The sequence below is a fragment of the Manis javanica genome, unplaced genomic scaffold, assembly GCF_040802235.1.
Source record: "Manis javanica isolate MJ-LG unplaced genomic scaffold, MJ_LKY HiC_scaffold_25, whole genome shotgun sequence".
NCBI lineage: Eukaryota > Metazoa > Chordata > Mammalia > Pholidota > Manidae > Manis > Manis javanica.
In genome coordinates, this window is record NW_027332171.1 from 632,061 (window position 1) to 647,000 (window position 14,940).

At 39.8% G+C, this 14,940-nt stretch overlaps 1 protein-coding gene across 2 annotated transcripts in view; it reads right to left on the reverse strand.

The window, feature by feature from the left end:
- Positions 1–586: 586 nt before the first annotated feature.
- The window catches only part of LOC108407330 (membrane-spanning 4-domains subfamily A member 3-like), a 37,350-nt gene continuing 22,996 nt past the window's right edge, over positions 587–14,940 (reverse strand). The window contains exons 2-8 of one of the 2 annotated variants that reach the window (XM_073228322.1): positions 14,469–14,643; positions 11,187–11,253; positions 10,489–10,524; positions 7,847–7,903; positions 5,441–5,599; positions 4,028–4,129; positions 587–3,518 (exon numbers count right to left, since the gene is read on the reverse strand). In XM_073228322.1, the coding sequence (XP_073084423.1) occupies positions 3,465–3,518; positions 4,028–4,129; positions 5,441–5,599; positions 7,847–7,903; positions 10,489–10,524; positions 11,187–11,237 (459 nt within the window). In that variant the 5' untranslated portion in view covers positions 11,238–11,253; positions 14,469–14,643 and the 3' untranslated portion in view covers positions 587–3,464. Of the gene's footprint in view, positions 3,519–4,027; positions 4,130–5,440; positions 5,600–7,846; positions 7,904–10,386; positions 10,525–11,186; positions 11,254–14,468; positions 14,644–14,940 lie in introns of both variants that reach the window. The other variant, XM_073228321.1, reaches the window with a different exon arrangement.

The following is a 14,940-nucleotide window of genomic DNA, read 5'->3' on the forward strand; positions in this document are numbered from 1 at the left end:
CTTTGAAATCTGGGACTCCTACCCTCTTCTCCTTAGTTCAGGATGACATATATGCCTCATTATCCCTGACAGTCTGGAGTCTCATGTCTGTGTGGATTCCCCAAATGTACGTAATTAGATTTCATTTTCTCCTGTCTATCTGTCTCATGTCAATTTGATTCTTAGATCAACCAGATGAACCTTGAAGGATAGAGGAAAATTTTTATCTCCCCAACAGTGCATCTTAAGCCTAAAGATAACAAGAATTGTACATAAATGCTGTCCTCTAGTTCATCCATATTGCTGCAAAATAATTTAAGTAAATTATATTATGCATCTAAAACAATGTGTAATATCTACAATAACAATATCTCTGGACTAGGAAGTTCCTTTAGGTGCAGGCATGTATGTGAACTTGGATATTTTAAATGATGGGATAGTCAAGGAAAAGTTCTAGAATTATTAACTTTATAAAAGGCTGCTGTTGCTAATAATGATGACATCATGCTTGATAGAAAAAGTAAATTCACATGTGTTAAACTCATAATGTAAAAAGAAAAGCTTTAAAACTTCAATAAGAAAAGATAAAATAATGTCTCCATAGCCTTGAGAGAAGGATGATTTTCTTGTTGAAATGCACAAACCATGATGAAAACTGAATAAATAGGACTAAAACAACAGTATAGGTAGAAGCATAACAAGAGTTAAGAAAAAAAACAACAAAATAAAACCAAGCATCAGAATGGGAGAAGATACTGCAAGAAATATTATTTAAATAATAATTACCAAATTTATGTGTTAGTGAGACTGCCAATTGCAGACATAGGTTAAATTGCAGGTGTGGTTAGATTGGAGTTTGATTTCTATTTCCTGAAATTCTCTTGTGTTGCCTTCAGCTTAGTAGGTTGGTTTTTGTCATGGCTGCTAATGCTACCTGTCCCAGTGAATCCCCATTCACAGATATGGTGAGAGGGAAGGCTGTATTTCAGATTTGTCAAAGAAAATCCCCAACTTACTCATGATGGCTCCACAACTGAATCAAGCCCTGGACCAGGGGAATTTCATGGGCTAACACAGTTACACATGGAATTGTCCTGATGGATGTAGAGCTACCACGGTGTCTCCCTAGAGCACAGGGTGGGGTTAACTCCACCTGAGTCTCATGGTTGACAATGATCTGAGGATAGAATGAATGCTGGAGAGGCGATCACAGTGTCCACTACAGGCTGTCAATGTTTTGATCAAAATTTGTTAGCAGATTTTTTTTAAATACAAAGCAATATTTTATTTATTTATAACATAATAGGAAAAGTAGAGCTTAATAGTGAAAGATGATAATACAAATATTACTATGCTACTTATAACTAACTTTCTTCTTTGCCTTTATTCCTTCCAACACACTCTACATTGCAACTGGAATGATATTTCTGAATTTCATAAAGTATAGACCTGTCTTACTTCTCCAGTGGCAGTGCTGGTAGATAATTAACAATAGACTTTGCACAGATGAAGGGAGGGAGAGAAAGTGATAATGTGATAGTTTCTTTTGACAATCTCTGAGGTGTAAATACTCCCCCCATAGCCAATTTCAAGCTCCCAACAATGTATTGACATGTGTTCCATGTAAAATTTAAAATCAGCTCCCACAAGCTAATGTCAGTTCAACACCACTCCATAAATTTTCAATTGCTTCTTAAGACTCACTGAGTTGCTGTTCTATAATCTCCTGTAATATGTACACTTCTCTCTCCAAAATTATATCTTGCCATCTGATCCTCAACATATCAAAGTCAGACACACTAAATTCTCTAATTAGTTCCTGAACATTCCAAACCCCCTAGTTAGACACTTGCATGTCTCCCCCTTTCTTTCTTTTCTTCTTAATCATCTCACTCCCAGTCTACTCTGAGACCTCTCAGTACAGAAGAAAAGTCTTCTAAAAAAGTTACAAAACCAAGGATTTCATTGACATCCCATCTAATTAGGATAGAAACCCTTCCTGTGTGTGTCCAAAGATTTCTATTCTTCCTATCATAACCCTTATTATAGGTTTTCTGTAACTTCTGTAGACAGGGGGTCTGTGTCTCCCACAAGGAGCAGCTTGAGAGCAGAGGCGAGGCTTTGTTCTCTGTCATATGCCAACTCCCAGCAGAGCCCATGGCACAGGGGAGGCCCTCCCTGAATGATGCTGAATGGATGAGCAAACAAATAAAATGTGTGTGTGTGTGTGTGTGTGTGTGTGTGTGTGTGTGTGTGTGTGTGTGTGTGTTTGGAGGAAGAGAGGCAAGAATTACTAGAGAGAAGTGTGGAAGAATCTGTGCTCAAAGAACTAAGAGTAACTTATGGGATGAACTTTAGACATTGTGGAGGACTCAGTTTAGTGTCAGGAGGGGGGAGTTATAAATCAGAAATATAAGAACTACAGCAGTATATTTATAAATAAATCCGGATGTACCAGAAGGAGTTTAACATCAAATCACCACCATGAAAAGATGGCCACTGACGTCACAGGAGGGTGTAGAAGGGGCCACTGCGGAGGCAGAAGGGGCTGTCATTCTGCCTGCTCACGGGCATGTCCCACCTCAGCCTCACCTGCCCCAGCAGGACCAGCAAGACAGCATCAGTGAGCAGGTGGGGTGGGTGCCCCTCACATTCACTGTGCCTCTACTTACCCTTCATGACACCTGAGGAGGACGCTGACATTATTACACCTATTTTGCAGATGAGCAAATACAGGTCAGAGAGGTTGGGTAACTTGCTCAAATGCACACAGGTAATAAGTGACAGTATCAGAATCTAAAACCATATCTGTGATAGTCCCAACGCCTTATTCAGTACTTCTCTCTACTGCTCATCATCCTTCAAAGAACAAATGTTGATCTTGCTCCAAAGTCCCCAGTCTACACATTAATATGCGTCACTACATCATTATCTATGGCACATGTGAATCTGAGCAGTTGATTGAAATCACTCCTGTGAGGCTTGACCCCCTACCTCAAATAGAGGGAAAATTCATCTTGACGGTGATGATTTTTTGTTTGACTGTATTTGCAACATTGTTGTCAGCTACAGCCAAGAAGCATTTTTCTTTAATGAAGAAAAATGATCCATTTGCTTTCTCAGTGGGTATTTGGAAGTGGTATTTTAGGGAGAATACACAAGATACGGATTGTTCTGCCTACCTTCTTTAAACCTTATGGAACAAAGAAGTAAGTGGGTAGGAAGAAAGAGAAACTATTTCTGGGGACAACTTTGAAGTGTGATTCTAGAAGTTACAAAACCAGTAATGCTTAAAGAAGCATGTTTGTCCTTCCATATCCAGGACATGATAATGGGACTAAGAGTTAGAACAGAAAGGATTCAGTCAAATGTCCAAGTTTCTGAAGGTTGGTGCCAGGATTGCATTTCCTGGGCCATGCTCTCCTGAGTTCATGGATGACGTTATTACTCCCTGGAAGTTGGAGATTGATTTTCCTGGCGTTCAGCTATTCATCAGTAGGTGTTCCTGACTCCGCATGATTGGGAGGTGAAGAAGTCACCTGGAAAATAAAACAACCTCAATCTCCAAGATGAGGCTCAGTGCCTCCCTCACCTTCCAACCCTTCCTGTTTTCACCAGGATCATCACCAATAATATTCATTCACTGATTCTTACTGTGATGAGGTACTATGTACCTAGTTCTCACAGCAAACATCAGAAGAGAATGAATACTTTTCCATGTTACAGTTAAGTTACCTAAAATCTAAAAGAGTTCATGATTTTTCCTGGATACACAGCTAGAAAGTGAAAACTTGCAAGAAAGTAATTACCCTTGATTCTATTTATATTTAAAAAACTATACTCTTAGACATTAAGTTTCCTCTTGAATTTTCACATCAGAAGTCTTTTCCAGACTTCATCTCTCACACCTGTGACATCTCTAATTCCAGGAACCCCACAAATCATTTCCACATTAAAGTTTATTTCCAATTCTAAGAGTCAGAAACAATGCTAAACCCTAGAGGAGATTGGAGACCATGTGATTCCTTAGTTATCTAAGCGAACACACCTGTGATGATTCCGATAGTTTTCTTTTACACCACATGATTGTCATTGAGATGGCCACACAGGATTCCATCAAGGTAAAGATCAGCATTATAGACAACAGGCCCTAGAGAATATGATGCCTCAGATCAAACCCATGCAAACAATCCGAAGGAAAAATGTCATCAGAAAACCAAATGAGAGTAGTTGCCCTCCATAAAAGAGAAGAGCAAAGGTGAACCATAAATTGAGTAGAAGCACTGATATACACCAGACTCTATGGAAGAAACACTGTCAACCTAAAAACATGCACACAATTTCCCTGGACAGAATGACACATTGTATTTCTCTATGAACTCATATGAAGTAATCATGGGGGAAGAAGCTATAGAGGCAAAATTCTGATCCTAATACTAGCATCTACTAATTTGAGTAACAGTAAACTAAGGAGATGAATTGGCATCTCAGGAAAATGGAAAAAATTGATCCCTCACCATTTCATTAATAGACCTTCGTAAGGTGTTTGGGCATTTAAACATCCCTGGAAATGAAACACTAAACTGAGATGTTAAACACAAATTCACTAGGCTGGTGATCCTTCCATTATCACTGAGGCCCCTTGAGGAACCAAGCACAGAATTGCTCTGGAGGGAAAACAGCAAAAAAAAAGAAAGGGAAAATTTGACCCATGTAAGTAGAAAGACAATTAGGGGAAGAACATAAGAACACCAACCCCAGAAACCCCATAAATCATTATTCCATAAGATCTTTCAATGCTAGAGAAGCAGACAGCTGAGTCAGCAAACAGAAGGGTTAGGAGTGAGTCAGCAAGTACAGCTCATAAATCATCATGGGGAAAATGGAGGAATGAAACAAGATACTAATTTCTAACTGGACCTCAGAAAAGGGAGAATCCCTATCCAAAAACAACAACAAAAATAATATGGGAAAGTTATTGAAGAACTTTCCTTTTAAAATAACACACTCAAATTCAAAATTGAAGTCATTCAAGACTTCAGTGAGTAATTATTTGACAATCCCAGACCACAGAGAAAACTGTAAATCTCCCTTGTTAGTTCTATTAAGCAATATGTGAAACAAAATTTTTTAATATTTTGGTCTGGGGAGTGTAATAGTGGTAGTAGTGTCAGTAATATTAATAATAATTTAACACAATGTTTACTGTCTTAATTGTTTATCAAGTATTAACTTATTTAATCCTTACACTGACCCTGTGAGATTGGTGCTACACTATCCCCGTTTCAAAGAAGATTAATTTAAAACCCAGAGAGCTTATCTAATCTACCCTTGAAGACAGTGCTAATAAGTAACAAAGCCAAGATTCAAATCCAGGCACCATGGCACTTGATATATTATTTGTCTGTACATTAAAGATTATTTGAAATATTTTGTAATTAAACATAAGTTTTAAACATACATTGTTTGAAGTGGTTATGTAAAGGCATAAGTCCGCTGATTCTGAGAGTGAGCAATTCTTCAGTACCTCGTTATTATGTGCTAAATTTATTGCGAGCAAAACAAACCCAACTACTGCCATTATAGCACTGACGATGTCTATCCAAACATGCTTGCGGATCTAAAAAAGAATACAAATTTTCAATTATTACAGGCAGCACATAGTTCCTTCCTCTGGCTACAGTTTTTTAAAATTAATATCAGTTGAAGATTGTTTCCACATCCACAGTATACTAGATGCTGGGCAAACATCAATAAACAAAGATCCCCACCGTCATCATGGAGCTTACATTCTACCCGTAAAGACAAAGAAAACAAGCAAATAGGTAAACTATACAGTATTTTTTCAAGCGATTAAGTACTGTAGGATAATAGAGAAAAATGCGGAGGCTCTGGAATTAAATCTGGAGAGAGGGGTGGAGGATTGTGCTGTTAACGGGAATGGCAAAAGAGGAGAGGCAGTGAAGAGCTGGGGGACTAGCCAGGAGGGTGTCTGCAGGGAAGTCCGTGTCACATGAAACATTCAGTGCAGCTCGAAGCCCTGAGATGAGGCCACAGAGCTCGGGAAGCAGGAGGGGCCAGGGGGCTGGAGGGCGGGGACCAAACAGCCAGGATGAGGAAGTGAGCTGCAGGGGAGCAGGAGGCCTGGCGGGTCCTGGGAAGGACCGGGGTTCTTACTAGAGGGTTCTGAGCAAAGGGGTGGCACGATTAAATAGATACCTCAAAGGGAGCGCTCTGATGGTCCCAGGGAGACTAGTTTAGAGAGGGCCAGGGATAGAAGAGGGGAGTCCAATTCAGGAAGATGATGGTAGATTGGATGAGGGGTTATCAGCACAAAGATGTTTAGCTTGACCATTTGTCCAGCAGGATCTGCTGACAAATTGGATTCAAGATTGTCATAGAAAGAAGAATCAGGGGTGACTCTAAGGCCTTGTCCTGGCATCTGGAAGGACGGAGCTCCCATCAGCGGACGTGAGGAGGACAGAGGGTGGAGAAGGCCTGACGAAGACTAGGAGCAGAGCTTTGGACCTTTTAGAACTCTAAGTGGAAACAGAGATGCCCGTCTCATTTCAGCAGAGAGATCTGGGCTGCAAGTATTTATTCAGGGTTGTGGGCATACAGATGTTACTTTAAGTTATGAAAATGGATGAAATCACCAAAAGATTAGGCAAAGCAGGTGAGAAAGAATTGACCTTGGAGCACCCAACCATTAAAAGTCCAGAAAGAACAAGGAAGGAAATCGAGAAGGAGAGACCAAAGGCAGGAGAAAAAGCCAATCCGAGTGTCCTGTAGGCCAAGTGAAGAAACTACTGGAAGGAGGAGGGAGTGACCCCCGTGTGCTGACCGCTGCTCATGGGTCAGGGGAGACGAGGATGGAGAGCTGACCTCTGTGTCACCAGTGTGGGAGTCTTCAGGGGTCTTAAAGAGATTCAGAGGAGTGATAGGGAAGAAAAGGCCTTATTGGAGTAGGTTTAGTTGAAACTCAGTAGAAAGGAATCAGAGTAGATATCGTTTCTTCAAGGAGTTTAGCCAAAGAAGGGAAACAAATTGTGCCTGTACCTGCAGGAGAAAATAAGGTCAAGATAGGTTTTCGTTTGAGAGTATAAGTGGAGGCTTATAGGCTAATTAAAAGATGTACTAGAAAGAGAATTGGAGTGATAGAGTTGTGTGGGCATAAAGGAATGGAATCTAGTATTCATTAGGAAAGTTGGCTTTGTTGTTAATCACAGAGAGGTGACCTATGATAAGAGGTCAGAATGCAAAATTAGATACGGGTACAGAACTGATTCATGAAGTATATGCTATAGTGGGGGTCTGAAAGTTCTCTTCCAGTGGCTTGAGTCTCTCAGAATGGGAATCAAGGTCATCAACAGAGAGTAAAGATAACAGAAAGGGGATTTGTGTTTGATAGAATATAAAGGTGAAATAGCCGTCTAGGCGGGAGGAGAATGAATAGACTCATCGTATGAATGGGTAGATAATTCTCCCATAAGGAGAATTTGTAATTGTTTAATGAATTACTAGAGAAATAGAATTTATGGCTTTCAGTTGTGGAACTAGTGGTGGGAGAGTGTACATTCAAAATAATTACAGTGGGTCAAATTTACCAACACATAAAAATCAAGAAGACTTTGCAAGCTTCAGATTCAGAAAATACTCACAGTCACCATCTCAGTAATCATTTCATAGTCTATATGGTTTTCTGATGATCTATTATCAGAATGTGGTAGAAAAAAGTTCATTTTCTTGCGACTAAATGAGTCTCAGAGTCTCAGTTGGATTCACCAACCTCTATTATTCCACTATTTATGGTTAATTTATTTTTAGTCCTATGATCATAGAAAAACTGGAAAAATTGCCTCCTTACCAAATCTATTTCACGGTGTTTCCCAGCTGCAATAGATGAGGATCCGGAAAAAATAAACTAAAAATAGAAAATGAAACAGAGGAGGGAATATTAGGTCTCAACCATTTTTTCTTGGTCCTTCCTTGATTAGCAGACATCTAGCAATAATCATACAAAACCACTTTTTAAAACTCACGTCTTAGGACACAAAATTGCAAACATGATGTTTTCTCATGATTTTATGCAAATAACATTCATAATTAATTTCAATATTTAGTAAATTTATAACAGTTTTTTTATGTCTGGCTCTTCACAGGTTTGCATGAGTGTGGATACGTTAAAAACATAACAAACACATATTTTTAAAGCACTATTATTATGCATATATATATGCATAAGGATATATGCATATGTAATATCATTCAGTGATTTTTACTCAAGCTTCTCATAGTTCATAACCTTTTGATTTTTTTGGACTAGGCGTTCTAAAAGAGAGTTTACAAATCTAAGTGTCTACATTGACATATCAACTACTTCTTAGTTTATTATTTTGATACATTACTCTTTCCATTACTCCAGTTGGATAAGCTGAGTTCTTTACATGTTCACAGTGTTCTAAAAAATGTCATTGTTTTTTACCTCATAAACCTCACAAACATTTACAAAGCCACTACAATGGCTGAGGGGAAATTTTCCAAAATCATGGAGTACAAAAGCTTGCTACTTAAAATTCAGTTATTGAATCTATTGAATCTGGCAAAACATGAAGGGACATGCTTTGAATTCTATCTCCAACAACAAGGAGTTTATTGCAGGAAACTCTAGAGTCATGATACTTCATGGTTGAGAGCATTCGCTCTGTGTTCTGATCCTGTCTTCAGCTCATATTGATTCTGTAACCTCAGACAGATTATCAAACCCTCCATGCCTCAGGTTTTTTTCTTCTGTAAAATAGAGATGTGCATATCCCCTTGTTAATATTATTTGCCTTGTAACCGTATGGGGATAAAATGAAATAATACAAGGATGGGGCTTAGATATATGCCCAGCATACAGAAAGCACTTAAATTATTAACAATAGTTAAGGTTTTGATATACATCATCCCATTTAATTTCACAGTGACCCAAAGAGAAGGTCCTGATATCATTTATACTATGCCAGTGAGGAAACTGAAGGATGACACTTCAAAAATCTTTACCAAAGTCACACAGTTAGTAAGGGTTAGTCAGAGAAAGACTGGGCAAACAGGGAACCTCCCGGTCAGCATACAGCAGGGCGTGCATTCAGAGGGAAGTGGTGAGATGGGGGTACCCTTGGAGGTAAGGCCAGATGTGAAGGCTCTGTGCCAGTCCTGGACCTTAGACCTTGCTCAGTGGGTGATGCAGAGCCAGAGAGAAGCTTCCAGCAAAGGGAATTCAATGGTTATATCAGAATTTTACTGTTGAGGAAACTAAACTCCAGCTCCCTGAGCATGGCTGCTTTTTTGACAAATTGACCTCACTTTCTGAGGAAAAAAAAACTCTTTTCAAATAGAATAACTGAGACACTGCTTTATTCTTTTCTATAATATGGAAATTTCCCATTTAGGTAGTCAGAATTCATCATGCAGAGCAAATATATATTGAAGATTTTCCAGAAAAATGAAGATTCTAACTATTCCATCAAAATGATGACACTAACTCCCTAAAGATTTCAGAAATATTAAATCCAAATTACACATTCTTGGCGTTATCCTGGGATGGAATATAATCTTTCATCAGAATATGAAATCTGATTTGGGCTAATAGATTTTGGCCAAATTAGGAGCAAATTCTTTTTCATGGAGATCTGAAGGCCAGTGATTTTGGAAAAATAAAATCTTGAAAAATTAGAGCCCAAGACTTGTCATAGATTTCGTTCTTCATTTGCCAGTACATGTTTTATTCACTATTTTCAACTGAAATTCCTGATCTTAGATTTCATAGCAGTAACTTTGTTTTCATATTCTGTTCAAGACTCAACATGACTAAAATCTCAAGAGTCTAATCCCAGAATAAACAAGAAAAAGTGTCTGATTAATAAATACTTCCTATTAACCACTTTAAAAAAATGATTTGTCAGCTAGGTAATATCATATGACAAAGATGAACTCAAAATATTCTCAAAGCACCTAGACTAAAATCCCGTTTAACTTACTACACTTCTTCCCACCGAGGGGAAATCACTCTCCTGATTTTCAGACGGTAAAAACAGGCGAATCTCGTATCTCCCCGACCAGGACTCTCGGTTGCACCACAAGACAATTCACCAATGCTCATTTTTCATTCAGTCTTCTTGGAATTCATACATTTAATATATGAACATTAAGTAATGTTTGAGACTTAATCTGTGTGCAGCAAATGTGATTTCTTTTAATCAGAAAGAAGGGCGTTTTTTCAAACTTGTTTGTGTCAAGAATGACCAATCAAACCCCTAGCAGGCAACTTTCAAATACCCTGAGAACAATACTTAAATAAGCAAACACTTTTCTAGCAGTGGTAGCTAAGGAATGGTCTCTATTCAGGGGAACTGGAATACTCACGAACACAGGGCCCCATATCGGATAGCCTGTGTACAAGGTGAAGTAAGAGTACTGCTCAAAGAGTTGGAATATGCCTTGTATGGCACCCAGAAAAACACCCACAACCAGAATTGTTGCTCCACTCAGGATCTCCAGAGCCTTGAGAAGAGACAAAAATAAAGCACAGTGGTCATATACGAGTGGACATTGAGAAGAGATTATTTTCATTTTCATCTGAAAGGAGATATTTGTGCTTGAAACAGTTATATTTTCAAGCCTAAATTATGGGCCAGGAGCTCTCCCTGGAGGTTTTGTTTCACGCTATTCCCACCAATTCTAGAGGCCACCCCTCATCTTCGCCTCCCCCCAACATCTTTCCATTCTCACCAACTCCTTTGGGAACTGGCAGAAGAGGAAGGGAGATCTGGCTGATAACAGATGGAGTCAAACTACCTTCCACATGCTTTGGGGCCACAGTATGATGGAGGCAGGCAGTGACCAGCATTCCCCTCAGCCTTCCCTTGACCCAATTTTTTTATGTAAACTGTGGACTATGAGTTCCTAGAGCCCAGCCTCCTGAGGTGCACGGTCAGGTTGGAGCCGATTCCCCAGTGTCACATGGTAGGATGTTTTCTACGCTAAGATTATGCCTCTGCATTTCCACTCCCGCCGTCTAAAGATGCCCCAGTCTTTTCTCAAAGGAGCAACGTTATTGACTTGGTGCTAAGCAACTCAGAAATTCCCCTTTTAGGCATAAACAAATTTTTCTACATGGTATTTTCTCCCATCTTGAACCAAACATTTAACCAGGGCTGACTTACCCCAAGAGCTAGTAGTCTCTTCTGTAATTTATCAACTTCCCAAGAGGTCATTTGGGATTGCTGATGACTGTCATAGAAAGAGAAATCCAAAGCTTTGAAGTTGTCCTTAGCTAATAATATGTCTTGAGTTCAACAGAAGAGTTCAGTCCTGCCCTACATCAAAATTACTCTCCACAGGTGGCTCTGGGGCAGAATAATGAGTTTTTACATTGTTTAATTCCATTTTGTCTTGGAGTAGCAGACATCATCTGATCATTGTGGTAGGCCTGGGCGCTTCACTTCACTTTGGAACATTGAAGAGTAAACCTACTCAAAGAGTAAACCTATTGACCCTCCCAGCAAATCTATGTAGTAATATTGTAATTTCCATTTTAAAGATGAGAAAATTGAGACATAGGTTCAGCAACTTACCCAAACTTACACAGCTCCTTAGAGAGTTTAGATTCATTTAGAGACATTCTGCTTTAAGGACCAACATTTTGTAACCATTATACTACAAAGTACTGTATGGGAATGTCTGTCTGGGGAGCAGTAGAGCGCAGTCCAAAGAGTTTAAGCACTGTGGCAGAGCCACAGTCAAATACAATTTTGGCCACTTCCTATATGTATGATCTAGTCTGTGGAAAATGAGAATCTCAGTTTTCACATCTGTAAAATAATTTTAATTTCATATGAACATTGCAGGGGCAAGTTTGATAAGGTATGAAGCCCCTAACCTGAAAAACAGTTGGTAAGTGTTGACTTTTAGCTTTATTCTGTCTCCTGTCAAAAGGGGCCTAAGTATTATATACAAGGGTCACCAAACAACCACCTCAATCATTACAATTAAAAACTATTTATCACTAAAAAATACACATATTCACTCTTAAACATTATAAATTCCTGGTACATAGGGACGTCCAAGACAAAATGATTACAAGTACTTTTATGCTTTTATAACTGATTTTATGGACAATATTAAATTTATCATAAACCCATTAAATACTGATGAATTCTTCCAAAACTATTGACTTTAAGTTTAAAATAGTATCTTAATTCTTACCTTTTGTTAGAAATTATATCACAGATCCATTTTTTAAATAACTTCACTCTTTTTCTCAAAATAAATCCATGGATTTTGAGGATAAAATCAATCAATCTAGTTCTCTAACACAAGATGTTTGTATCACACTTAATCAGTAAAGCACTAAGAAGCTGAAGGTCAGAACATATTCTAAATTCACTTTATCACATTGGCACCTGTTTTTTTCCCTGCATGAAAATTTCCTACCATTAACCTTAAAAATAAAACTGTCAGTTATTTTACCAGCAAAGATGGGTTCATTCAGAAACAGCCAAGAATTGCAAATCTGGAGAAGCAAGCTGTGGCAAAACCACCGGCAAGTCCAGAGATCAAAGGACAGGAATGCTCCTCTGTAGAGGAGTTGTCAGAATTGGAATGGGCTCTTATAAATGAAAAGTCTGTTGGGGAAAATGAGAGTTCCAAGCGTGGTGGATGCCCACTGGCTGAGCTGAGAGTCTCTCATTGGCTGCGCCAGTGCTCTGGAGGAGGAGACTGTTCCTCCTCCTGCTGGTAGGAAAGCAGTAGGTGAAGGAATATTGTCCTGCAAGGTGCCGCCCTTCCCTTTGGGGCTGCAACTGACAGTGGAAGGGTCTGAGAGCTCCCCCTGCTGGCCTCTCGACTCCCCCACCCCCCATGCTCAATACTGTCCACAAAATCTAAGAATCAGAGAAGATCATAAAAGTTTATAACAAACTCTGTTGTCATACAACCCTAATGAAATTCTGCTTGAGATGCATACTATTAAGAATGGACAAAGTAGAAGGGTTTCCTTTAAATTCCTCTTTATTCACGTTGAGCATTACCTTGTAAAGCCAAGCTTAAGATTCATCCATTGATAACTATGTCTATATTTTAGATAAAACATATAATTCATTAATATGTAGGAACATTGCTCCTTCAATTTCAATATTTACTTGCCTGCTTCCCCAGCTTCATTCCTCACCACTCCCTGTCTTAGGGCTCAGTCTATCCTCATTTTATTTTTCTGAATCCTCCTAAGGGTCAAGCTCTCAAAAGTCTTGAGCCCTTCCGAGTACTATTCTCTCCTGACACTCATTTCCCCTCAAGCTCCACCCAGATGAGTTCTGCTTTTCTTCCAGATGGGATCTCCGTGCACATGTCGCACTTCCATGAAGGAGGCTTGTTCACTTCTGGCCAGTCTGAATGAAGCCCCCTTAGCTGCTGCAGGTCTCCATTCACTTCCCCTCTTGCACCACTTACCAGTCTGAGCCTCAACTGACTGGATGCTTATCTGTGCCTCACTGTCTCTCATCCTTGTAACACCAGCTCCTGGCTCAGTGTCTGTCATATGGAGGCACTCAGTGAATACATGCTTAATAAATAAATGAACTTTCAGTCCAGCCTGATGTAGCCATGCCTTACGAATCACAATGGTAAATGTTTTTGCAGAGGTTGGACCTTCACATATTAGAAACACCAGAGCAGTTATGGCAGGAAGAAATCTATTCTAACTACATTATTTCGCTTTTTCAAAAAACCATAGCCATTAGGGAGAATTTTGACCTTTCTGGTAAAATACAATGTATTCTATAATTTAGTGAACTTCGCTTTTTTTAAAATGGTACACATGTAGATTTCCTAAGAACCCACCAGTTACGTTCACCTACCTAGGTTTAAGTGTGTGTCAGGCATTGTTCCAGTGTATTACCCAAGTCAACCACTATAGCCTTCACAGCACCCATATAGGTAGGTACTGCTGCTACGGTCCTTTCCATTTTGCAAATGAGGATGCAGAGCATCAGAGGAGTTAAGTACCCTGGCAAGGCCACACAGCCAGCAATTTGAGGAGTAGAGATCAGAACCTGGTAATCTTGCTCCAGAATATCCTTTCTGTCCCTCTGAGCTCATGCAGAGCTCGTTCCCCCAATCCCATGTCCCAGGGATGTCCATACAATCCCTCATTGCCAGAGCTGACAGCCAAATCTGGGGACAGTCACTTGGATTTAATATATGTAAGGAGTGTGTGTGTCCATGTCTACATTATCCAAAGAAATAACTATATAATTAAGTCTAGCGTTTTTACCATTGCATCAGAATAATAATCAAATTCTAAGGAGAAGCCATCGTCATAGCTAATGTTCCATATGCCTGCACAGCAACCAGGCAGAGCAATATACAGACTTCAGTGGCCCACAGGGCGGCACCTCTAACAGACAATAAAGGGGGCTTTCTGTGCAGAGGGAATATACAGGGTTTACCTTGGAGGCTTCAGGCCTTGAAGACGTCTTTCCTCTCAAGTCCCCTTGTTGCAAGTAGAAAAACCAGCTGACAATGAGTGTCCTCGGGAAATGGCAGGATCTTTTCACTGAGCCTCACAGTATCTTTGCCCCATGATCCACGTTAGATGAGTCAGCAAAAATGCTTTCCTGGCGGCTGGAGAGTGATAACCACACGTGCCTCTTAGCGCTCAGATCTCCCCGGGCTTCCAGAAGGCTGAGTGCTGATTAGGAAGCTGGCATTAGGCGGGAAAGGCAGCTGCCTCTGAGATACCACTTAACAGATTGTTGGAACAAGACATACAGGCAGAAAATATGGGCAGATGGGTGGAAAGGGTTGTGGGATGGAGGTGGACAGTATTTGCACAGTAGGAAGAGTCGCATCTGGAGGAGGCAGGTGGCCGCGTGCAGTGTCACACTCACTCTCACAGGCTCAGCCAGGTGAGTAGTTTAC